Genomic DNA, 26,973 nt, shown 5'->3' with positions numbered 1-26,973 from the left:
CCCAGACATCAAATCTATTGAAAATTCAATTTCTTTGTTGGGTGGTAAACCATGTATATCATTAAGAAAAGCCTCAAGAAAATTTCGAGCAACTATTATATTCTTCAAATCGACTACCTCTTTTAATTCCATAGAAGACAATAACAAGTATCCTTGAATTTTGTCATTTAAAGGTTCACTTATAGAGTTAGTAGATAATTTTGAAAGATCGTCATTATTAGAAAATATTACAAATTTATTTGCATAATTTAGAAGGACTTGATTGGAAACTAACCAGGTGATGCCTAAGATTACATGTAATTGTGTTAAAGGTAGACAAATTAAAATAGAACAGTCCTTTAAGATGACAGTGTTTGGTATAATGATCTTGTCCACACTTGAGGCACCTAATCTAATTATTTATAGGCCTACTTGAATTTTTTGAAAAAAAATTGACTGGATGGGGATTTCCATTAATGACAATTGTAAGGTTTTCCCTTATTATGTCTTTTTTTTGTTTGGTCGGGGTTCAAAATATCTCAACTTATTATTTTGACTATTTTTAATCTTCCAAAAATTTACACTTGTAAATAAGTGTAGGAAAGTAAAAAATCTCTAATAGTCGTACTGTTTTTCTAAATTCAAGCCTAAGTCCATTTTCAAACTTTATAGACTTCATTCTCTCATTTAGGTGATAAAAGAAAATAGAATATTTCCCTAGTTCCTCAAACTTTGAAGCATATTCCCCTACTGACATACTCCCTTGTTTTAATTGCATAAGTTCTATCTCTTTTGCTCTTCTCACATCACCGGGTAAGTATTTTCCAAGAAACTTTGTTCTAAATATTTCCCAAGTAATGGTTATTTCTCCCCCTTCTAGTAATGTTTGGATATTATCCCACCAGTACTCCGATTCTCCTATCAACACAAACACAACATTGTTTATCCTTTATTTATCAGAACAATTCATAACTCAAAATATTTTCTCTATCTCCTTGATCCATAATTCAACATTATCTAGGTTGTAACCTCTAGAGAATTGTGGAGGTTTATTTCTCCTAAATTCTACTAAACCTTGTGATTCAATGGTTCCTTCAGGCCTTTGGTTTAAAAGTGTAGTGGCCATGTCATTGATATCCTGTATTGCTTCTGTCAACTCAGTGCTATAAGTTGTCATCTAAAATGGTACAAGTTAGTATAAAAATCTTATTATTGATGTATTTCATAAGTCTCACATGGAACGTTGCTCTGATACTATCTAAACGTAACATCCCTTCTAAAATTAATAAAATCAAAGATCAAAAGGAAGAAATAACATAAAGATTAATTTACATAAGTGTGTATATATATATATATATATATATATATATATATATATTACATACTTTCCTACTTGTCCTTAGATAAAGAGAATGAGTTTTGTTGATGTATAGTCCTTTCTTTTCTTAGTATTACATCTATTTTACAATGGAAGTGGAAATATGTTAATCAATGGATTGACTGGATTGACTTGATAGGTAGATGGTAGATAAAAGGTGACCACAATAGGTCATTTTAGAATAATAGGAGCATCCATGTCTAAGACGAATGGTAATGTAGAATGTCTCATTCCCCGAAAAGTGACTAAATTGTCTACAACATTAATGTTCGAATTTGTCCCCAGGAAGATTGCATTGATAATGGTAGAGAATGGATTCGGATAATTCACATTATCCATCTATTGAGATATTTCAAATGTGCACAATTTGTTTTCATGTACCAAGAATAAAATGGAAAAGTGAGAACAACTATCATAAAAAAACATAATATCAAAACAATATAAAAAATCAGTCTTTGTGATTTTATTTTATAATCTACTTTTATTTCGTATAAAAAAATTTGAATCAATTTCTGTAATGACTAGTCAAAATAAACAAGTTTTATCATGGTTATCAAAATAATACAAGATGATCTCATCTTGAACAAGATTTAGTCATTCAAATCTTCAAGGTCAAAACCTCCATCTACAATGTATTCAAATCTTTATTAAAGTAAAACAAATAAAAAAATTATAATAAAAAAATACATGTTAGTGAGATAATGTAGATAAAATGAACCAATGCATAACTAGAAATGAATAAAATAAATAAATAAGAGGAACCAATGCAGAACTGGAGATAAATAGAATAAATAAATAAAATAAATCAATGCATAATTAGAAATAATTAAAACAAATAAAATGGACCAGTAAATAATTAGAGATAAATAAAATAAATAAACAGACCAGTACAAAACTAGATATAAATAAATAAATTGAATGAATAAATAAAATAAAATTAGGACACCTCATTTAGATAAGAAATTGATAAATAAAATACATAGATGATAGATGTCACATTTTGGCTTACTTAGTGAACTAGGTGACTTTTTAGTTTGAGTCTTTTAAACATTTTTCTCTCTCTCTTCTTTCTCTCTTCCCGTATCTCTCTCCCCCTTTTCTCTCTCTTCTTTCTTTGCCCCTCTTTCTCGTAATTCTTCTAACGATAACTTTATACACAAAATATATTATTATTGTTATCAACATTAAATGTCACTAGATAAAATCTACTCATGCCTATTTGTCTCCCCATTTTAAGGGATAAGAGATACCAATAATTTTATTTTTAATTTTATTATCCAATTAATACTTTTTATCATATTTATTATTATTAATATTATTCTGAAGTTAATATATTATTATTTTAAATACTTTTTACTATTATTAGTATTTTGAAATTAATACTCTTTCTTTTTTTAAAATAATGTTTATTTTATATTTAAAGTTAATACATTATTATTATTATCATTATTAAATAATTATTTACTTCTTTACACATTCTTCAATGTCTGAAATAAGACCCAATCAAGAAATTTCTCACGTTTTTTTTATTGTAAGGTCCAATTTAAAGTCTTTAGTAACTCTAACTGGACATGATGCTCATATACTAGACGATATGTAAATGGATAAACCATTTATCTTGGTCATTCTCCCATTTCTTCGAAATCAAAAAAACAATCTATTGCATCTAGAAGTTCTTCTGAAGTTGAATATACGGCTCTTGTCTCAACAATCTATGAAATCCAATGACTCACCTATTTAATGCAAGATCTTCCAATGACACACAATTGTCTCTCTTGTACTTCGCCTCAACCTAGTTTTTCATGAACACACCAAGCACATAGAAACTGATTTTCACATTATCGGAGAAAACTTCATAAAGGGATTATCAAAGCTTTGTCCATTTGCTTATGTTTTCAACAACCCGACATTTTGACCAAGGCTATGCCTCCTTCAACGCTTCATATCCTTTATTCCAAGCTTGGAATGCTAAGTAATTACTCCCAACTTGAGGGGACTGTCAAAATTTTGTTAGACGACTGAGTATAGATGATCTAGAATCTTGTTGAATATAGGGAGTGTTTGTTTCTTGAGTAATGTATGTTCAGGGTAGACTATCTAGTATGTAGACCGTCTATACTTAGTTTTTCTTTCTTGTGTCTTCTAGTTTGACGGTTACTAGTTTTTTGGTAGTTAGAGCTCTTTCATTTGTGAGTATAAATGTTATCACATTACTCAATAAGATGTTTTTCAGTGTTACTCTGTTTTCTTCTTTTTCTTCTTTATGTGTTTTTCGAATTTTAATTTCTTCTTGTTTTTCAACCAAATTCAACATGAAAAATGTTTTCCAAATGATTTCACAACTAAATCAAAGTTTCAAGACACTAAGAAAATTTGAACAATCACAGTTGACAGAAAGAAAAATACCAATAACAATGTGGTCCAGACTGAGGATGCATTGCATAATATGAAAAGAACATGGCCATGTCAAACCATATATGTCATCCCAACTTGAATGATATTGGTGTGAGGTACTCTCATGTTTGCTGTACCTCCTCGGCAGTTATTTCTGAGAAATGCATAGAAATAATTTATCATTAGTTTCTTAAAGAAAAAAGAGTTCTTCTTTGCCCTCACATCTCCATGTCCAAGCAAATAGGTGAATCCTGATTCCGTTGCTTCTCTAAGGGCTGAAAGCTCATATTCAAGACTAGGGTCTTCGTCTGATGACATGTAACTAGATGGCAATGCTGATGCAACTTCTTGAGCAGCAGAAGTTCCTGTTTCTTCCATTTTCTGATCATGCATCAGTGGAATCCTAAGCTCCTCAGCACCAGTACCAACAGGAAGATCAGAGTCCCTTGTATTTGCTGAGACACTGTCCACGTCATCAGTTAAGTTGCCCTCGAACTCCAAGGCTGTCTCAAGAGCTTCCCTTCTCAAGAATTTCTCAAGACTCTCAATAAGAAGTTGCTCAAATGCTTGGTGATCTTCCTTCCTTACATCTTTGTAACCATATCTAGCAACACAGCGGAATATGTGGTAATCTTTGGGGCAAACTCTTCGAAATAGAAATCTTTCCTCTTGAGGAACCACAGGGACTGGGACATATTTAATGCAGACAAAAACTATAGTTGAGTGAAGAGCCGGAAGGTTCAGCAAGAACTGCAAGAAAATGGAGGGAATGCCCTGCACAAGCTCATTATATAGCAATCCTATTCCGGGCACTCTTACTGTTCCAAGATTGGAGCCAAGCTCAAGCATTGTGTCCACTGAAACCTTCTCTCTAACTTCACTTCGGTACTTCAATACACTGCCATAGTTCCAAGTGTACATCACAGATAGGAAACAGGTAGCAAAGGCAAGTGGAAGCCAACCACCCTCAACGAGTTTGGATAGGACAGAAGACATGTAAATTAACTCCACTGAACCAAATCCAAGACAGAAACACAATGTCAAAAGCAAGTTAGTCTGCCAAATTAAAACCATTACTAGGGTCACCAAGATGGTGCTAACCATCATGACACCAACTTCAGCAATGCCTGCAACAATGATATTAAAATGCATTTAGTAAAGATACACTACAAATGATCTTCAGTATAAGGCCTATTTGATGTATGTAATATTTTAGAAATGTAATATTAAACCATTTTGTGTGTCTTCTTCACCAAACAACTTAAACTTTTAAGATAGTTGGTTCGTGAAGCATCTGGACCTGTACTATATGACCAAGTCATCTAAAGTTTGCTCCTTGCTGCCCCCATTTTTCTTACAAAAATGTTTAGTTTCAGCAAAAGGTAGAAATATTGTTCACCCTTCAAGCCCAAATGTATTGTGTGAAGGGACATGGTAGAAATATAATATATAATCATCCTTGAATATTCAGTTAACTGCTTAAGAATATTTGGTTCATAACAACATCAAAGTGCAAGTTAGTTTTTGAAACGCTACGACAGCAACAATCTTATCTTTCAAAAGTACTCACAAACTATTAATGTTAAAGATAAAATCTTGTCCTCTATCCTTTCTACATCCACCACATTCTCCTTTCAATTCTGGTGTACAATAATATTCATTCTATTCTTTCCTAAAACTTTCCACGTGTAGTAAAATTTATATCCTGTAAAGTTTAGCTTTCAAGTTTTTTTTCTAACCCATTTAGTTTATTGAAGACACATAATACTTCTCAGAGTCATAGTGTCCACCACCTCTAAAGCTTACCTGTGTACACCAGTTGTCACCCCAGAGCAAAAAAAAAAAAAAAATATTACTCTAAGAAAATTGAGATCAGAGACACTAACCATATGCATTTGCAATATCAGTTGTGCTTTGAAATATGGAAACCACAACTATGCACATGATCATCAGAAACCAGTTTACTATGGGGATATAAATTTGGCCCATGAACTTTTTTGAGGTGTGAATTATCTTGAGCCTGGGGAAGCATCCCAAAGCCATAGATTGCTTTATGCACGAAAATGTAGCAGATATCATTGCTTGGCTGGCAATCATAGCAGCAAGTGTGGCTATCACAAACACTGGCCAGAACAGACTCTCTGTTTCACATAAAGCACAAACAGCAGGTATCATCACAATTACTATACATAACAAAATTATCTTTATTATAGTTTTAAGGGCAGTGACTTATATGTATCACATAAGCAGTCATTGTCTTAACAAATATCACCTGGAACAGACTTGTAGAATACATTTGAATAAAAACTTGGGTTCTTCATCAAAAAAGAAGCTTGGCCCATATAAGCAAGGAGGAGACAGGGAAATACCACACAAGTGAAGGCAATCTATACAAGAGATTTAAGAAAGGAAATTTAAATAACTATAGGAGACTTAATAACACTAATTTAATGGTTTTCTATTAAAAAAGAAAACCAATTGAGGATTCACAAACCTGTATTGATGGTACAGAAAAATGACCCAAATCTGCAAACATTGCTTCTGCACCTGCAGAGGAATACACAAGCAAGTTCTATAAATTTTGTCACCTTGTCCTTAAGGGGTAAACTTCTCATTAAGAACAAAATTGGGTTTTGAATACTGAAAAAAACTCAAAAAATCAAAATTTGTGATATTTTCCAGATAATGTAAATAGCTTCTATTGCTTTTGCTGGAAGCCAGACTTAAATTGCAAGAACAAACAAAAATGCTCACTTGAGAGTAAATTATCTTGAAAGAAACCAACTAGTATTAATTTTCTAGTCCAAGTATTATAATTAAACATGATATCCATCCTTCGTCTTTTAACCATTTGTGTGATACATCTTTGTGCAAGTGTTTTAGAGACAAAGATTTTGGGAAAGGGAGGGGGAGTCTGTGCACCAAGTTCTACATGCGCCTTGCACACAAGTGCTTGTCCTCAGAGCTATTTTACAATAACATATCCTATCAAGCATGGGTAAATGAACCACATACAACTATGATCTCATCTACTGGCTCATAAATCACAATGCTATGGTCATTGCTGCAAACACTCTAATGAGATCCAGGAAGAAGTAAAGGTCAAGTTCATAGGATCATTCAAGTCTATGTTGACAATTAAATATGCCCGAAATTATGGCAATCAATTCCAATACCTACAGGATGAAGTTATGGAAATACAAAACGATATTACCTGTAATGCACAGAACACAACCACCAAGAGATGACCATGCAGCTTTGCCATTTTTCTTGAAGAAATAATAGATATAAGCCGGATTGAATGCTCTCAGAACAGTGATATCATATTTAAGTATATTATATACTCCAATAGAACCCAGACAAAAGAACCATAAGGCAAGTATAGGGGCAAACAAGAAACCCACTTTACTGGTACCAAACTGTTGTATGCTGAACAATGCTATCAGGACTACAATAGAAATACCAACCACTTCACCTGAAAATGAGAACAACAACTCTAAGTTTTGCTGTGCAGAATGCAAGTTTGTTCGTTTCCATAGTTCCATAAGATGACTAAATGCCAACATTCTTGAAAAAATCTAAATACTAGTAGGTGGTTGTTCACATTGAACATCTTAAAGGGAAGCAAAAAGCTGAACTATCTTTAGAAAAAAAGAGAGAAAAGAAGTTAACTGGGTTTTTTGTAGGAGAACCATATTTGACCTGCTTAGATCAAAGTACTCCAAGCTAGTTACTTGAAGTTGAGAAATCTTGCATTCAGTCCAGAATATTGTAAAAGGATTTGTACTTTGCAATTTTCAGAAAATTGTAACATTATTTAGACTGTAAGTAGCTGAAATAACTGCTATCAAGTGCCACAAATTTGTTTCTCCGGAGATACGTGGAGACTTTGGTAATAGTTATATTTTTAAAGAAGGCACGCAGCCACCAAAAGAATATCCCTCTAAAGCTATCATGTGAAAGAAGTTTTCCTGAACCATCGCAATTTTTACTAGTTTTCTCATCTTCACTGATATTATGTATTAATTATTTTTTTTTCTTTGACCAGAAAAAAAAAACTAAAAATACAAAGGAAAATATACCTACCAGTACCAAATCCATTTATTTGATCCTCCAGACCACTTATGGCAGACATCACTGTATGAAAGAAGCACCATGGTCATACTAAAGTTACACCACAAGAAATTCTTCTAAACATATAGACAAATTTAGCTCTAGAGGCATATGCTTATGATCAAACTTCATAACGGTAAGGATCATTGATCATATGATAAAATTAAAAAACTAACAGCAGAAGTTCATGTCAAAAGGTTGCATGCTTATGTACCTGATATTGCTGGGGTTAGAATACCATCTCCAATAACCATGGAAGCTCCCACAAGAACCAACACCAATATAAGGTTCTTCAAAAACGTTTTTTTTTCCAGAGTATCCTTTATTTTTAAAGCCCTTTCCAGTTCTGGAGTAGGCAGTTTGAGCTTAAAACTGGATATATATTCATCAGCTTGTTGACGATTTGGAAGTAGACTCACATTTGCATACCTGCAAATCAACGAGTATAGTGCAAACGTTCCTCCTACAGTTGGGCCATTAATTTATGATTTAGAATAAGTCAGACATGAAGAATGTATATAATTCTGGGGGAAAAGTGAAACTCTTACCTTCTCCATTATCATTTGCTTTGAGGACTATAAAAACGTACTTGGCTAATGGAATAACTGCTATTGTATACATGACTAATGATAATGCCCCCAAGACATCCTCATCTGATCCAATTGGAACCTTGCTGAAGACATCAGCAAAAACATATAGAGGACTAGTTCCCATGTCACCATATACCACACCAAGAGTCTTAAATGCCAAAGCAAGTGTGGGCAAGAGGGAAAGGACCTGATTCACATAAGAACAAAGGATCAAAAACAGGAATTTGGCTCTCTAAGCGAACTGCTAAATAAAACATGGTGAAGTGGAAGTTAAAGCTGCTAAGTGTCTGTTAAAAGTGGTAAAAAAAAGAGAACTATGCCCTCCCTTTGGTAATCATGAAGATTCAATAACACATAAAAATTAAGAATTTAAACAAGACCTAGAACATTTAGAGTATCATCATTCCAGGCAAAAGTGCAACAGGAAATGGTTGATTAACCTTGGAGTGGTCAGCTTGAGTTCCAGCAATCTCCATGGCTTCAACATCAAATGAGTCAACCCTCTTGGGCAACTTGGCAAGCCTCCTCCTGATTGACCCATACCCTTCTCTGCCGTCAGCATGCTTTGACCACACAGGAACCTCATCCCAGTTCACTTCACTGCCATCAACCCACCTTGACTCACTGCTCCCACCACTGCTGCTTCTACCCAACAACCTCGTACTGCTGCTCTCTTCAATCCTATCCCCCTTCATTCTTCCACCAACAATAAAAACCCAGCTCCCAAACTGAATCAACTTCTAAAAGAGTGAAATTTAATCAGCAAGTTTTCATGGTTTTTGAGATAAAAGTTCATCCCTTTTTCCCTACTGCCAAATCCCAAACCATAGGAGAGTGAAGTTGAGAACACTTGCGTATTGAAACATCCCAAGAGCCAATTTAGCGAATGGCATGGATACAATAATTAATATATGGAAACAAAACAAGACAAAGTGTGGGTTCTGCTTCGTCACTCTCTTGTGCCCACATGAATCAAATCCTGGTCATTCAAAGTAACTGCTACTATTATTAAATTACATAAAAATGTAACTAGAAAAAGTTTGAACCGTTTGATCAATGATCATAACTGCAGGAAAAACTCCACCGTATTCTTGTTGGAAAAACACCATCCAACAAAGATTTTTTAGAACAAAAAACCAACAATATCAATGCCTGTACCAAGGTGCTTTTTTTAACTATTATTTTTGTGTCAATAAGACAAATTTATCTTTTTTATAAATAAAATTATTTTCTTATTGAATAAAATACTCTACTGAAAAATAATTATATCACTTTTCATTATTATATATATTTTAATTATTTTTTCAAAATTATATTATTTTAATGTAATAACGTTAGTAATAATAACAATAATTTGAATTCTCTTCTTTTTTTTGGGCCCATGTCAGTATCACATGGCTAACAGAGTGAGGTTGGTTGTTGTTACTTAAGGAAGATGAAGTGTGAATAATATTCTTTTTATATAAAATTCAAGGTGGACCTCAATATATATGAAATAATGATATGATTATATTAGAATGTTTTTCATTAAATATTTATAGCTCGTAGTTGGGTTAAATGATATCATGCAATTAGAAATAAATGATCAAGCTTCCTTTCTAATTAAAGTGATAACATACATGCAGTAAATTACTTTATTGTTTATTAAATTAATACAAGATAATTTTAATATAATCATATATGTCAATAAAAATAATTAATTCAATTGATGTTGTCAAATTTTGAAATTGATATCAATGTAGGGACTTTATTCTTATCATTAATATTTTTTATTTTCTCAATATTTTCTAATTAAAAAACACATTCACAATATTTAAAACGACAAAAAAAAACATTATTTCATAAAAATTATAAAATATTTTACTATATAAATATAATTTATTCTTTATGTTAATATTAGGTGGATGTGTCTTTTATATATATATTAGCAAAAAAATCCGCGAGAGCGTATGTATATCTGCATAACATATTATTTATATATATTTATATTTAATATTAAAATTTGAATAAATAATGTTATTATTTATACATTTTTATTAATAATATAAATTTATAATTTATTTAAATAAATTCGGATATACATGAGAAGATACATAAATTATCTAAGTGTACCTATTGATATATTGTAATCGAAACACAAGAAATATCGAGTTATATATGGTAAATTTATAAATGTCATGCAAAATTATGATGTATATAAAGCAAAATTATGACATATATTTTATATACATATGTTCTAAAGAAAAAAACAAAATTTACAGTAATAAATTTTAAGACACCAAATAAAGATTAATTTTAATTAAATATTAATTTTAATCAAATTAAATAATATTTTACAATTTTATTTGACACCAATAAAATAAAAAATTAGTATGCCGTCACCACGTCATTTAATATATTTATTTGTTTTACTTATGGAAATACAAATGTTAATTTTATGAAAACTTATATGTATCTGACTTTTTTAAATATTATTATAAATTTATATTATAATATTTTAATGATAATTCTTTTTTCATCATACATCCGCTACAAACACATACATCAACCATTACATGATTACCAGCATTAAACAACAAAGGAAAAACACATTAATATTGTATCATAACTTTATATATCACATTAATAACATGCATATCTTTATAAAACAACACATTTCTTATCATACAAACACAACACATGACAATAATGTGTGTTTTAATCATAAGATAATATTAGTACCAATTATAAGAAATGTAATTTTAATTTTTCATTTTTTGGTTATTTTTCAGGAAGCCTACGAGGGTAAACAACTTCATCATAGGTAACATTTGTATTAATATTTTATTATACAGTGTATTTATAAAATCGACAATTTTTTTTAATTAGAAAAACAAGACTTATTTATTATAATTTTTTAATAGGATAATTTATTTTTAATAAATAATTACTTTAAAAAAAATTAAAAATAATCACTAAATTAACTAATTTTAGAATCACCATTTTATCAAAGTTACTGACAACAAATGCATATTAACTAATTAATTATGTACTAAACAAGATATCATTAAAATCAAGAAGAAAATAATAAATATTTATATTAATATTTTGTACACTACAATTGTAAAATGGGTAATTTAAAATAAATGAAAATATAAATGAATTAAACACATTAATTATGTATTAACCATACGGTATCATTGGTACTAATTATAAAAAGAGAAAGTAGTATTAATATTTTATACATTGCAATTGTAAAACCGATAATTTTAAAAAAAGTTTAAAGTATACACGAATTCTCATTATAAATAATAATGTGTTGTTATTGTTATAATTTGTTATTTATAATAATATATTTAAAAAATATATGAATATACATAAATTTATAATAAATAAAAATATTACAGTATAAATTTATAATACATATTAATACCATGACATTACATATTAATATAATGTATGTATAGATATTATCATCCATTAATATTATAATTAAATTATATTATAACAGTAAATGTAATATTCACAGATTATACCCTATAAATAATATCATATATGGTAACGTGATTATAAATATATGTATGAATGATACATATGTCAGATTATTGTATTATTATTATATTGAAATATACCCGTAAATGATAATATTTTATTTTGGATATATGATATCTATGATTAACATATATGATATTACTATTATGTTGTTTATTATATATTATCATCTTTCATATCATATACCTATTATATTTATCAACCTTTGTATCTTAAATTTTTATTTTCCAAAAATAAAATAACATTAAATAAATAATTTAATAAAATTAATTAAACAGATATGTATCCATTATAATTTTAACTTTTCTACATTTTATTTATTTAATATATTTAATAAATAGGGATTCCCCACATTATAACCGCTTTTTGGTGTACACAAATTTCTTCTAATTCTATCCTTATTTAATATATCTCATTTTATTAGTACAATGTAGTATTTTATTATTTTATATTAGTTACTTAGAAAATAAAATTATTTTTAATTTAATATTAATGTACAGTTTTTATATGCAAACCGACTCCCTCATTTCTTTAATTCTTTATTTTAAGGCATACTCTCACACATTTTTACACCAAATCTCACATATCAAATAAAATAAGCTTCATTTTCAATCACTTTCTTCACTCCAAAATCATTATTCTTTTGTATCTACCACCAAGTCAGTCAATCCTAACTTTAACGTGAACATCATCACACTCCGATTTCAAAACTATCAATGGAAAAAGAGAAAAAACAACTTGAAAAAAAAAAAAGACTCAAACTAGAAAAGAAAAAAAGAAAGGTTGTTTAATTCATTCATATTTTTTTTACATGTTATTTTTTATTTTTCATTTTTAACTCATCCAAAATTATTTATGTATCTTAAAAATTGAATAATAAAAAAAATACGGATATACATACGCTATTGTGCCTGTATTTATGCTAGTAATTATAATATAAACGCAATTTTCTAATTGCTTACATCTTTTAACTTAATTAGTAAGTTGTATAACTTCTCATCTACTAAAATTTAAAAGAAGTGAAAAGTTTAAAATATCTTACTTAAATTAAAAGTTCTTGATGATTTTGTTCTGACTTAACTAATTTATAAAATATATTTAAAATATCTTCAATTAAAAATTCTTGATGAACCTGAGAGAAGTGTGAATAAATAAAATAAATATAAATGAATATTGTCAATCAGAATACAAAGATAAATTTATATTTAACTAATAAGATGAACAAATTACCTTAATCATCTACTTGGAATAATTATAACTTTAGTGATTAGCAAGTCATTGTTACTAAAATTCTAATATATATATATATATATATATATATATTTTTTTTTTTTTTTTTTTTTTATTATTGGAAGAAATTATTGCTATGAACAAAGTAACTCAGGAATGGACTGTGGGACAACCATACTTTAGAAATTCAATCTTTACCCCACAATCTGACCCTACAATTATCTCATAGCTCCATAATTTACATAAAAAAAAGTTTGTATTAGGTAATGAAGATTTGTTTTTTTTTAATGAATTGAATTTTTTTAGTTTAGTTTTGAGCTATCTTAGTTTACTTTTAAAAATAATAGAATAAATTTAAATAAAAGTAAAATAAATGTAAATAAAAAGTAAAAATTAAATATATATTTTAAAAATTTAAATTACATTATTTAATATTTTTTTATATTTTAAATATAAAAATTTAACATAAAAATAAAAATTAATTATAATATATATATATATTTAAAATAGTATAGTATAATTATTATTTTGTAAAAAGACTGATGGATGGTGGATCAATGAATTAATTCAATTTAAGTCTATTTAAACCAAAAATAAAATATAATTTAGTTTTTTTTTATCGACAATAAAATATAATCTAGTTTAATTTAGAGTATAATTCTTTTAATATAATTTAACTTGATTCACCAAGTCTTTGGATTCTTCCAATACAAAGAATTTATTTTGAGAAGTCTAACTTTATTTTTACATCTTCAAATACTAATGTCACAACAAACGTGTGCGTGAATTCAACATCTACCGTTCACCACCTAAATAGAAATTATACACGTAAGTGCTTATTTTGTTTGATATATAACTGCTCATAACTATATTTTGGATATAAAAACTAAAAATAATTTTAATAATTTTAATTTAACTTATTATAAATTATATTTTTATGGATCTTCAACAAACATTTTTAAATAAAGTAAAGCAAGTTTAGACTAAGAAATTAGATTAACATTTTTAAATCCCTAATTCGTTTTGATCCGACTTGTCTAACCTGTTAAACGGACAAGTCAAAAAGACGAAACGAGATTAGTTCTCACTTTTTTAAAATTCAACATTAAAATAAAACATATTTTGAAAGATTATTTTTTGTATATTATATTATTTAATATAAGAGTATTATAACATATATTACTAATAATTATAAAATAATTTTTAATTATTATTTATAATAGAATAATTTAACATATAAAGATAATAAATATTTTAATTTATTCAATTAAAGATATTAATTAATCAATTAAAAACTTCAAAAATATTTATATGATTGAAGTTATTTGTAATATATATATATATATATATATAATACAAAATTTTAAAAATAAATTAATTAAAGTTGGCGGATTGTCGTAGAGCCGCCCTTTAACAAACAAGATTTAAATGAATTATGTACATACATATAGTTTGGAATGATTTCAAGAATATTAGCTAGCATTTAGGCATTCTCTTTCTTGTGCACCTTTAACATAGTGTTTTGTTCTAGGGGTGACACTGTAGCGAAGACAAATAAGAGAGTGTCACTTCCGTTTGTTTCAGTGGACAATTGAGGGTGAGGGTGCGGGGGCAAAGAAAGTGGTGGGTGTTGCTAGTCCTCTCAACAATGAAGAGAAAAGAGAGAACGTTAAGTAGAAAGCCACATTAGACACATTGAAATATTGGTTCTTTTTTTAAACTAAAATTTATCTTACACGAGCAACACAATTACATTGCCATTGCATGCACAACGAGAAGAGGAGCACGCATGCCATGCACAACACGGTTTTCAAAGATTCCTGATTTTGGTACATGGAATCTCTTTGATCATCAATGTGTTGAATGCAATGAATGCAGTCATTCATAGTAGATAGGTCATTAATATATCGTACTCATTCCGGATGTATATAAAAGAGTGGTTCAAGGAAAGTAACAATACATTCAAACAAAGTCTTCATTGAAAGAGACGTTTGCATTGGTTGAGTGGGCTTGGAGAGGTTCGCGAGTTAGCACAGTGGTACGAGAGTGAGTTTGGTAATCTCAAGTTAGCATTCAGTGACTTTTGTAGCGTGCCTAACTGATTAGTACTGAAAAATCACACAACACTTAATCGATTGTGTTACTGAAAATAGTTGATAATCGATTATGTATTCAACCTCCAAAAATCTTTCTCCACCTTCGTATTTTCTTCCCACACCTCCAAAAATCTTTCAAATTCAAAATTACCCTTGGTGCATAATTTGTTTTTTTTTTCCATTTCCAAATTGTATAATCCATAGACCATTCAAACTCTAGAATTCTAAAAAATATTTTTATTTTTTTAATTCTAGAGTTTGGGAAGTATTTTTGGGATTCAAAAATACATTTTTAACTCTAGAATTTAGAATACTTTTATTTTTAGAATTCTAGAGTTTAGAATTTTAGAATCCAGAAAAAAGGGAAAGAGAGGTCAATGAAAAAAATGACAAATTTGTCATTTCACGTCTTTTATGAAGGTGCAGAAAGAAATTGCCAGTCATATGATTACAAGGTCCAACATCCATAATCCAATAAATTTTTTTAAATTAATATTTTATTAACCTTTAAATGTGTAGAAAAAAAAAAGAATTAAGGGTAAATATTGTTCTTGTATTTTCTCTGACAAGAGAATCCAGTTCCAATGTGAACATTCATAGAACAAGTCAAAGTTGGAAAAAACTTGTCTTAGCGTGGAAAAACATACAACCAAGTCACTGTTTGTGACACCAATCTTCTATAGTCATAAGTCAAGTGTTATCCCTACAGTGTTTCTCTAATTGAGCACAAAAAAGAAAAACATTGGTTTTTATGGTGTGCAAAATCTTCACCTTGTAAACCACTGCTCTTGGAAGTGAAGAGTTATGGAGAGTGAAAACAACTCTAAGCAGAAGCAGAAGCTTGAAGTATCTGATATCCTCAGGAAATCTGTTACGATCTATTTAAGAAACCTCAATTTCATCATCTTCACCTTTCTCACTTCTCTTCCTCTCTTTTGTATCACGCTTTACTTTGAAATTTACCTCCAAGAAATCCTGGTTGAAACCTCCAATATTTTCAACCCACCATATCGTCACTTCACTCAGTATGACTACAACCAAAATCTTGTTATCACAAGATTTAACAAGGATTATTTCCTGAAGCTGATTTTTGTTGGTTTCATTTACATGGTGCCTCTCTATGTGTTAGAGTTTGTCTCTGCGGTTGTTACCGTAGATTTGGCTTCAAAGCTGCATTCAAAAGAGAAGAAAATGACTCTGAAGGAGATGTTTGAGACACCCTTTGACCTATCAAGATTGAGAGGCTCATTTGTCACTTCTATCTATGTTCTCTTCTTGATGACTACTCATCAGCTTGGATTACTGTGGATAGTCCTAAATTACCATGTTTTCTTAAAGGACTTGAGTTTTTACGTGTTGCTCGTGGTAATTTGCAGCATGGCATTTGCAAAGGTCTTAAGGATGTACTTGGAGGGGAGTGCTGTGTGGAACATGGGTCTTGTGATCTCAGTGTTGGAGGGTATATATGGTATTGATGCGTTAGCTGTTTCAGCGTATTTCAGCAGAGGCAGTCACAGGAGGGGGCTCTTTCTGATGCTGATTTTCTTTGCTTGGGGACATCTTGTGAGGCTTTCGTGCTACCATATTGGAGGCTATGACCAAGGGAATGCAATTTTTGTACAAGTTGCCTTGTCCTGCATGCTAAATCCCCTGAAATGGGTGGTTTGCATGATCTATTTTCATGATTGCAAGGAGGGGAAATTGGAAAGCAAAACTGATGAGGAATCGGGTAAGGATGTTAAGAATGGTTCGTGAATGAGAAGTGGCGGCTATGAACAAAAATAAGGGCGTCAATTTGAGTTCAGAACTAGGATTAAAATAGACATAGCTAGCTGATTATGCAGCCTTTTATGACAATTAATCAATAAATGTTATCTTCTACTGTACTATGACTGTATGATTGTATGATTATCAGATTAATTATTAAAAACATTTTCTGTTCCATAATGATTAGTCAGTTACCAAATAAGATATATAGCAACCTCTTGTTAATGGTTCCCTGTGAATGTATGGAGTATCTGGGAGAAGAAACTAGCATTATTCCATCCAAAGCAAGTTTTTCTAGGTGTCCACTAAAATTACAGGAGCCTATTTCGAAAGGATATGTAATTTACCAGAACCCCACATTCCATTTTCCCTCATCAATATCTTTAACGGGAAAAACTGAAAGTAAACATAGATATATGATATTCTAAGAAGAAAGGTTACATCATGGTTGAAGGTAGCAAAGTATTACCCTTGTTATTTTTATCTATGCTGCAAGTGTTTCTGTGCTTCTGAAGTAAATGGTGTCTCGTTTAATTAATGAGGACAAAAGGGTTTTAAATTTAGACATCAATTTGATAATGACCAGAATTCAAAGTTGATTTAATACGAATGTAAAGATAGATTGTAAAACATGTAGATTTTGGTTTGATGATTTAATTGCCATCACTTTTAAACTCCATTTAGGATTGCCCAGACTTCCAATCACATTGATAATTTCGTATTGATAGAACCAATCACGCCAAATGTATTATTCAAGACACAAGGCAGATCATGGCAGTGTAATTAAATTTTAAAACATACGAGAAACAGTAATTTGCATTAAACAAAATTTTTCTTAACAGATAGTTATAGTTCCACATTGTGAAATGTGTTTATGAGGAAACTTAATGACAACTGAATCCATAAACTATATCATTATCACCTAAAACTCATTTCCAGAAATAAACGTTACTCTTCAATGACAAATTTAACCTGACTTATTTCATGGCTCATTGATAGAATGGAGCAATTCAGTAAGGATGGATGTTGGACTTCTACAACAGCCACGTGAGCTCTTTCTCAATGCTTTTTAAAATCTTCTAATTTGCTTTAGGACCAATCTTCCTCTTTGCAAATGATGGCAAACAGAAAGCTGCTGTATGAATCTGGAATTAAAGGCAAAGATGGATACATCGATAATAAGAACTAGCAGTCCAGGAAAGAGAGGGAAGAATGTAAAATCTCAAACATAAGGTGGTTGGGGCAGCATATGCATACCTCAGAGTTGTAAAATTTTAGTGGTCTTGCTGATTTCTGACACTCATTTTCATCTATGGGATTCACTGGATGCTTGAAATCAATAGGTGGTCCCTCAGTTGAGCAAAGCATAAAACCAATCATCCCACTGAAATGAAAAGTAAAATCAACATAAAATGGATAATCATATACTTTACTTTCCCCATCCTTATAAAAATAACCTGAAAATACATACCTTGGATATGTAGGAACAGTAGTCCAAGCATAGTTAACAGATCCTTTAAAAATGTGGCGACAATTTGACACGATGTCCTCAATTATATCCATATGAAGCCATATGCTTTCTGCCTGAGTACACACAACTCCTCCTGGACGAAGAGCCTTTGCAACTGACCCAAAGAAGGGCTTTTCAAATAGCTCCTGAGCAGGACCTTAAGAATGCCAAATGTAGCATCCCTTTATCAAACAGTTTCATTTTTATATCACATAGAAGATCAGGAAAAATAATATGGTATACCAATAGGGTCGGATGAATCCACTATAACAGCATCATAAGTTCCTTCAGGAACATTCTTCAGAAACGCAACTCCTAGACCATTGTTAAAAAAGCCATCATTAGATTATTTCTTCAACAAGAATAAAATACTTAAGATTAAAACTAGAATAGTTTATCTTACCATCACCAACAGTAAGTGTCACACGAGGATCCTCATACCCTACAGCTACATCAGGGAAATACTGTTTGGAGACCTGCACGACTTAAATTAGATACTAAGCATATAACGCTACCTGAAATCTTTGAGAACTAGACTAGACATTTTGGCTAACTAAAAAAGAATGGAACAGCTATAGCTCATTTCCTTTAGTAAAAAACTCATCCAAACCAAGAAAAACTACTGCTAATTAAACTTGATGTAGAGCCTATACTGCTACTTGAAATCTTTAGCACTAGACAGTAAACTTTTTGGCCAACTTAAAAAAAAAATAGAACAACTATAACTAATTTCCTTAACTAGAAGCTCATTCAAACCAAGAAAATTTATTAGAGAGAGAAGTAACTATGTGCAAGTGACATAATAGCCTGCTGCCAGCAACACACTTTAGCTTTGGTCAGATACTAGAAAGAAGATTGTAAAATTTGGTGTGCCTTACATCAACAACCATGCCGTCAATTTCACAAATATCTATCTTTTCAACTGAAGAATGGCGTGCTATTTCTCGGAGGACTCCTCCATCACCGCCTCCGATAACCAAAACCTAAAAGTGAAAAATACAGGGAGAATAAGTATACAAGTTTGATGCGTAAACATTCAATCTTCAACAAAAGCAAGTAACACCTTTTTGGGGTTTGGAATAGAGCAAAGAGGAAGATGAGTGATCATTTCTTGGTAGGCACATTCATCCCTTTCTGTTAACTGGATTACTCCATCCAAAACAAGAACCTTGCCATATGTTGACGACTGCAGAAGACATCACAATAGTGCATTGAAAAAGGTAGGAACATGAAAAGGGGAAATTGTAAAAGTAACTTCATAATTTACTGGAGCCTCATTCATGTACCTGGAAGACCATGATATTCTGGTATTCAGACTTTCCTTGAAACAAAATTTTTTCCACCTTCAAGGAGTGAGCCTCTCCTGCAAAATTACAGCCATACTTAATTCTTGAGTATTATTACAAAAGGCAAAAACAACTATTCTGATTTTATCTGAAAATGACAGATTACTGGTTGTAAATCTCATTTTAGTTGTAAAATTTAATGTATAAATTACATTTCTCTATGAAAAATAAGAAGATTCTTTCTCTTTTCCAAGGTTGGCATGCACTGTACTGGCAGAAATAGGTACGATAACAATTGCATCTCAGTTGTTTAAACGTACGTAAATTCTGACTCCTCAAGAACTTAGAAGAAAAGTTGGGACACATCAAATAACTGAGAAAGTTCAATCCCAAAAATAATATAGGCGATGTATGATTAAAAGAGGAAGAAGAGTCTTGAAAGGACAGCGATTGTTCTTTTCTGTGATTGCATACAGTATCTGCCTATTTTAATATACGAAGTATTTGTTTTTGAGCATTCCTTTTTCAATATACACATCCGTTTATGCAGATAACCATGCATCAAATAAAAGGACTAGAATAAATACTTTTTGTACGAATCTTGCACTTTTAAAGCAAGAGATGCCTTTAGAAGAACTAGCACAAGATTAAAGCGTTGATTGGAACAACTGATACTGTTTCTAAAATTAATGCAAATACATATAATATTAATAAGCAATGAAATTGCTAAAATCAACTCCATTGATTATTGTTCAGTAATGCTTATGAAATTTTGTATACCTTCTAAAGTGCATGCTCACTTTAGAGGTATGGTATTAATTCCTTTTAATACAACCATCATTTACGTTTTCTGGAAACAAAAACCTGAAGATCTCAGAGGATGGACACTGAGTAGAGAAAGTCCCAAAGAGACAACACCATAGATAAATAGCAACTCAACTTCTAAGGGGACTTCACTCCAACACATTTAAAAGTGAAATTTATTATATTTCCACAAATTTCATATTAGCTCCCTGTGATAAACTTTTAGTCTTAAAATAGCACCAGAGCATCAAGCAGAATTGGCTCAGCGCCACAGTGACCTGAGCTACCAAATGTTTCAGATGTCAAAATAAAAACAAACAAAACCAGAATTATACAAAACATGCCGGCATATAAGGTGTAGAAAAAAAAAAGGTATAGAAAGAATCAATTATAATTAAAAACCACATAAAAGTTCCTCTGTTCCACGAGAGAAATTGTAAAAATCTTGAAATATATACATATTTACACATTTGCTGGTACTGTGGTACATGACAAGGAGCAATTAAGTAATATGGCCATCGTTACAAGAAGTAAAAACAGAAACACAACCCATCAGACACCCAAATTGGATAGAAATCAAGAAAATATGTCTCAACCGTAAAAGTGAAATCCAAATCTCTTCGCACAGAGATAAACCCATTAGAGAAGGAACCCATAAACAAATTGATACAATACAAGTTCGCTTTTCTACACGCACAAACCAACAAGTTAAAACAGATAAAATTCCTTTCCCAGTAACAAAACACAAGGAAAAGGCACAACTTTTGAAAACAACAAACAAAAGGGTGTGGTAAAAAGAGAACTAACCAGGCCACATTGAACTGATTTCAGAGAACCAGCCAGGAATCACAGACGATAAACCATTACCCTGAGGGTCTTTGCCACCCTCCGTATCCATGGAAACAGAGGCCCCATTTTCTTCACCATCTTTCTGTCTCTTCACTGGGGACTCAACAACGCTCTCATCCGCCATGGCCTAACCCCCCTCTCTCTCCCTCGCTCTCGGTGACGACAAATTTTGAAGTAGCACTCTGTTTGGCTATTCTTGGCTTCTCGGGATATTATTGGGGAAACGGAATAGCATAAAGCGCAAAGGGAGTGGGCCACGTGGGAATATAGAAAGGAATCTGCTTTTAAGGGGTGCGTTTGAGGAGTGAGATGGTTTGGGATCGGTGTTTTGAGGAAAGTTTAATAGCTTGCCAAACACTGCCTTAGGATATGCATGTTACGTGTTGTTTCTTGTCAAGTACATGTGAAAGTGATGGGAGTCACAATTAGGTTGTCTTTGGAATTAGGGTACTTCCTTTGTGTGTCTCTTCTTCTGTTTTTTGCCTTAATCTTGTAATCCCAGTTTCACCATATCTCTGTCTCCCACCATATCTTAGAAAATACTTTTTTTTTTTGCGATTTTGCAATCAATCCAACTTTAACTTATGTATCCTCCTTCATTTTACTTTACAACACTTGTCATTTACAAAAAAAAATTAAAACTTTTTTTTTTCTGACCATCTATATTTGAGGTTTCTTTTTTATGGATTTGTTGAAACAAATGAAATATAATGTGTCTACACTGCCTAGTATTAAAGGATATGATATAAGAGCAATTTAGAGTTTATTCAATTGAGTGTTTATTGTTTTGATTTGAGGTTTTTAATAGGATGAGATCCTGAGTATATAAAGTTTATCTTGCATCTTACCTTAGCTAAACATCTTCAAAAGAGTTCTTGTTCTAAATCTGACACCCATTAGAGTCAAAGGTAAGAACACAAGATAGTTTATCAATCAATTTTGTTATTGAAAGAAAAATAAAAGTGAAGCAAGGAATATAGAAAACATTGTTTGTGACATGATTTTGATTGAAAAAACACTTCCAAAATTGGCAATGACTAGATTTCCATTTGGTAATTTGACATAAATAGGATTAATTTGATTATATGAAGTGAAATAAGTTAAGGATGAACAAATGTGGTCAGGAGCACCACTATCAAGAATCCAAGAACTGGAGGAAGAAATATTTTTTTTACCAGTTTGTATTGTCGTCTTGGAAGGAATAACAGAGACTTGATTAAAAACATTGTCACTGAATTTGGACTGTGGTAAAAGAGCTAACAATGTTTGATACTGCTCAGGAGTAAAACCAATTTGTTGAGACTGCACTTATGACTTTAAACCTTCGTAATTCTACTCATTATTATTAAAATTTGTATTATGAACAACTACATTAGTATGACTCTGATCATGATTCTAATTTTTAAACTTGAAATGAGGTGGAAAGCCATGTTTTCTATAGCATTCTTCCACAATGAGTGCAAATTTTAGAAGTATATCCTCTTCTATAGCCTCCTCTGATATGAGTTGATTTTAGGATTGCATATTTTATTGGTTGCTCTTTGTTTAATATTTTTTATTTAGCAATTATGGTGAGAATCCTAAGAAGATTCTCATTGGACACGAACTTAACCAAGTGGTTAAGTAAGTCTAAAGGTTCACTTTATAAGGGAAAAAAGAAAAGACAATTATAAGGTGACAAATGATGCAATGAAATTAGAGACAAGGAACAATTAAAGAAGAAGAACAAAGTAAAAAACAAAATTAAAGATTAGAAGAAGACATGTATGGAATGGAAGGAGGTGTAAATAAAAGATAAAAGAGGAAGGAATGAAAAGATCTTATGGGAAGAAAGGAAGTCATGTCACTTGGAGTAGAGGGACTCCAAGATGAGTGATGCAAGAGCCGCCACTTGAGATATTACCCACCTAGGATAAGACTTAGATAACTTGAGCCGCCACTTGAGATATTACCCACCCAAGATAAGACCCAACATGAGAGCTCACAAGTCTCACAAAATCACTCTTGTAGAGCTTCTTTACTATTCAAAATCAAGTTGTGAATACATGAGACAAGACATCCTATTTATAGGAATGAGTGTCTTGGTGGGCAAGGGTAAAAGGGGAATACAAGAAGGTGTGGCCAAGGGGGTTGACCATGCTCAAACGCCCCTTTGGCTTGGTCTTCTAGAAGGTAGGACAACCTTCCTAAACCTAGATGCCTTGTCTTGAAAAAGTGGGCTTGGTACAAGCCCATTTCGCTAAGTACACTCCTTTTATGCTATGTGAACCTACTCTAGCTTATTTTTCTATTTTGGACCCCCAAAGTGAACCCAATTTATTTACATAACTTTTCTCTTGTGGAAAGACCAGAAGGAAGAACTTTTGATATTTTGGTTTATAGTTTGTTCTTCTTCTGTTGATGTTTTCTTAAGGTTTGGTGGGGTTCGGTTTTGTATACTGAGATGACTGACCTTTTTGCGAAGTGCTTGATGTGTCCTTAGTCATCTACTAGTTGTTGTGGTTTGTGTCATCCTCTTTCATAACCAACACCTCTTCCATAGGTTGTAGTATTGTTTTTATAACCTCCTTTGCTAGTAGCAATCATTGCTTTGGATTGACCACCAAATATTTGTCTCTCTTGTTGTGTAACAAGAGAGCAAGCTATATTCAAGGATGGCAAAGGGTCCATCAATAGGATTTGAGTTCTCACAGTCAAATAATTATCATTTAGCCCCCTTAGAAATTTAATAATTTGGTCTTGTGCTTTATATTTAGAAACATTTACAAGAGCATTGCAGGTGCATTTAGAGGCACATGAACAAGTAGGTAGCAGACGAAAAAGATCAAATTCATCCGAAAGAATTTTTAGCTGAGTGAAATAATTTGTAACAGTCAACTCACCTTATGTTTGAAAGAAGAAATCATCTCATGAATATCATAAATACGAATCATGTCTCCTTGTGAGAACATTTCCTTTAAATTATTTCATATGTCAAAGGCATTGTCCACACAGATGATGCTCTGTGTGATGGATTGAGAAACAACCTTGAGAATCCAGGAAACAACCAGCATATTGGCTCTCTGCCATGTTGGAAAACAATGAGTCGGTATGATTGGGAGCTTCTATGATTCCATCAATAAAACCTATTTTGTTCTTTGAAATGAACGAGACTAATGATAATAGTTTGGTTCCTCAAGAATAATAGGGACAATGAGAAAGGAAGGATTATATGCTAAACTAATATGGTAAGGTGAACAAAGATCTTGTGAGAGATCAACAACTTCACCACCAGAGCTCTAATGTCATATCTTTTAATACCTAGTTCTTCATTATGTAAGAAATTGTTTTTTAGTAAAATTCTTGAGAAATTGTTTGAATTGGAAAAGAAAAATATTTAGCAAGAACAGAAAAGGAGAGTTCTTGATTAGAAACTCACTTATATATTAAGAAGTGAACTTTAAGCGTCACTCAATCTTACAAAATTGGTTCATAAGATGAGGTTTGTCTCCAAATATACTATAAAATTTCTTTATATCTGGTTAATGTGAGATCTTCAACACATCTTCATCGTACGGAGACTTGTAAACTCGTACATGAGACGGTTGTCTTTATTTATAGTCGATGTGAATCTAATGTTAAAAAATAAGATTGAAAATTGATTCTCGAATAATACTTATCGCACGAAAATTACTATAGTATACAAACAAGATTTAGTTATTTGAAAATATTTAAATATTAAAATAATTTAAACTCAGCTTCTCAAAAAATGTTAGTTAACATTAAATTCGGTTTAGTAAAAAGAGATTATAAATGTAGGATATTTTAATCTTTCATTTATTTAAGGTCGTGAATAACAATTTTAATCATTAAAGATTTTTCTTAGAAACTGATTTGCTACACATTTATCTTTTTAGTGTTAATTAAACATTAAAAATAAAAGAAAAATGAAAAGTATTTATACTTATAAAATTTTGAGTCTACATAAAAAATATTGAATAATAAAAAATATGTTGAATAATAAAAAAATAAGATAAATAATCGTATAATAAATATGGATATATTTTGTTTTCATTATAATAATAAAATTATAGTTTTATTATAAAAAAAATAATTTCATTAATGTTGAGAATTGAACATTTTTTTGTCTTTAATAATTCTCATGTATTATTAAAAGAAAATTTAATGTTAATAGACAATTAGTTAATTGTTGGATCCAATAATTACTATCACTAGACCAACAACTATAAAAGATGGTCAACAACTTCTTCTATTAAGACCAAAAGTCTAGGTGTTATAAAAGATGGTCAACAACTTCTTCTATTAAGACTATTAAGACTAAAAGTCTAGGTGTCACAATTCGATTGTACTTGACTCACTTGAATTTCATCATAATACAATTGATATTACCTACAACAATTTTTTTTTAATAATTATCCCACTAGAAATTAACCTTTAAGATTAATTGCATATTAAGGTTAATTTTTTTTTAATAAACACATATGATAATTACTACGTACCAAACATATGCTCAATTATATTAATTATTAATAAAGTAAAAAAACTAAAAAATTAAAATTATTATACTAAGATGGTAATTTTTTTTATTGTACTAAAAATAAAATATTATAATACTAATTATACTCAATTTACTATTTACCCTAAAAATATATCCAATTTCTTGTTATTTGTGCATAACTCAATCAATTAAGTTATTAAGTACTTTAATATTCCTCGTTTGTCGGTTGGATTAATACAATTTTTAGTTCAACTATGCTTTCTATCAGAATAAATGACAGTTTGGTGGGTTTTTTTCCTTGTAGTAAAGGTGTCAGATAAAATGATCCTTTGTCTTTGTTACTTTTTTGTCTTGCAGATGAGGTTCTTAGAAGAGGTGTTTCTAAGTTTGTGAGTGATAAGAAGATTCTACATATGGCTAGTTCGTAAGGTTATCTCACTCCCTTTCATATTTTATATGTTGATGACATATTTGTTTTCTATAGGGCGGGTAATAAGTCTCTTAAAAATTTGAGTATTTTTCTTAAAACATATGGTGATTTTTCTGGTCAATATATTAATAATTCTAAGAATAGTTTTTTTACCATGGATACAACAAGATTTGTCACCAAAATTCAACGTATTCTTTCTTGAGGTCATGGTTGTTTTCCTTCCACTTATTTAAGAGTGTCTATCTTTGTTGGTGGTTCAAAGTGTCGATTTCCTCAACCTTTGGATGATAAAGTCAAATTGAAGCTAGCATCTTGGAAAGGTAAATCTCTTAGCATGATGGCTCAGATACAATTGGTCAATACGATGATTACTGGATTTCTAGCTTATAGCTTTAATATGTCTAAATGACCTGTTTCACTTCTTAAGCAAGTTGAGTAGTGGAGTAGAAATTTTATTTGGCTTGGTGATAGTGTGTATCTTCTTAAGCTTGCTTGAAACTTTGTTTATAGCAACAAGC

General features: G+C 30.8%; 3 protein-coding genes and 1 pseudogene across 3 annotated transcripts; 1 reads left to right on the top strand and 3 right to left on the bottom strand.

Annotated features, from left to right (window-relative positions):
- Positions 1–235: 235 nt before the first annotated feature.
- On the bottom strand, positions 236–1,156 carry LOC150028650 (uncharacterized; annotated as a pseudogene).
- A 2,618-nt stretch (positions 1,157–3,774) lies between these two features.
- On the bottom strand, positions 3,775–9,601 carry LOC137806476 (Potassium transporter family protein). Its single transcript, XM_068606614.2, has 9 exons — positions 8,895–9,601; positions 8,413–8,641; positions 8,079–8,327; positions 7,838–7,888; positions 6,966–7,226; positions 6,246–6,298; positions 6,024–6,138; positions 5,638–5,892; positions 3,775–4,878 (listed from the first exon to the last, which is right to left on the bottom strand). The coding sequence occupies exons 1-9, from the start codon at positions 9,147–9,149 to the stop codon at positions 3,824–3,826; spliced, it is 2,523 nt and encodes an 840-aa protein (XP_068462715.1). The 5' UTR covers positions 9,150–9,601; the 3' UTR covers positions 3,775–3,823.
- A 6,381-nt stretch (positions 9,602–15,982) lies between these two features.
- Positions 15,983–17,255, top strand: LOC137806475 (uncharacterized). The gene has a single exon (XM_068606613.2). It carries the CDS (start codon positions 16,116–16,118, stop codon positions 17,064–17,066), a length of 951 nt encoding a protein of 316 aa, XP_068462714.2. The 5' UTR covers positions 15,983–16,115; the 3' UTR covers positions 17,067–17,255.
- Positions 17,256–17,876: 621 nt separating this feature from the next.
- SPDS1 (spermidine synthase) lies at positions 17,877–22,008 on the bottom strand. The gene is made up of 9 exons (XM_068606612.2): positions 21,486–22,008; positions 19,875–19,951; positions 19,652–19,774; positions 19,467–19,571; positions 18,992–19,064; positions 18,832–18,903; positions 18,550–18,745; positions 18,336–18,462; positions 17,877–18,223 (listed from the first exon to the last, which is right to left on the bottom strand). The coding sequence occupies exons 1-9, from the start codon at positions 21,649–21,651 to the stop codon at positions 18,158–18,160; spliced, it is 1,005 nt and encodes a 334-aa protein (XP_068462713.2). The 5' UTR covers positions 21,652–22,008; the 3' UTR covers positions 17,877–18,157.
- Positions 22,009–26,973: the final 4,965 nt, after the last annotated feature.

Source organism: Phaseolus vulgaris, chromosome 3, assembly GCF_051622355.1.
Source record: "Phaseolus vulgaris cultivar YP4 chromosome 3, ASM5162235v1, whole genome shotgun sequence".
NCBI classification, from domain to species: Eukaryota; Viridiplantae; Streptophyta; class Magnoliopsida; order Fabales; family Fabaceae; genus Phaseolus; species Phaseolus vulgaris.
Note: the sequence above shows the minus strand (reverse complement) of the source record. Positions and strands in the feature narration are given on the sequence as shown.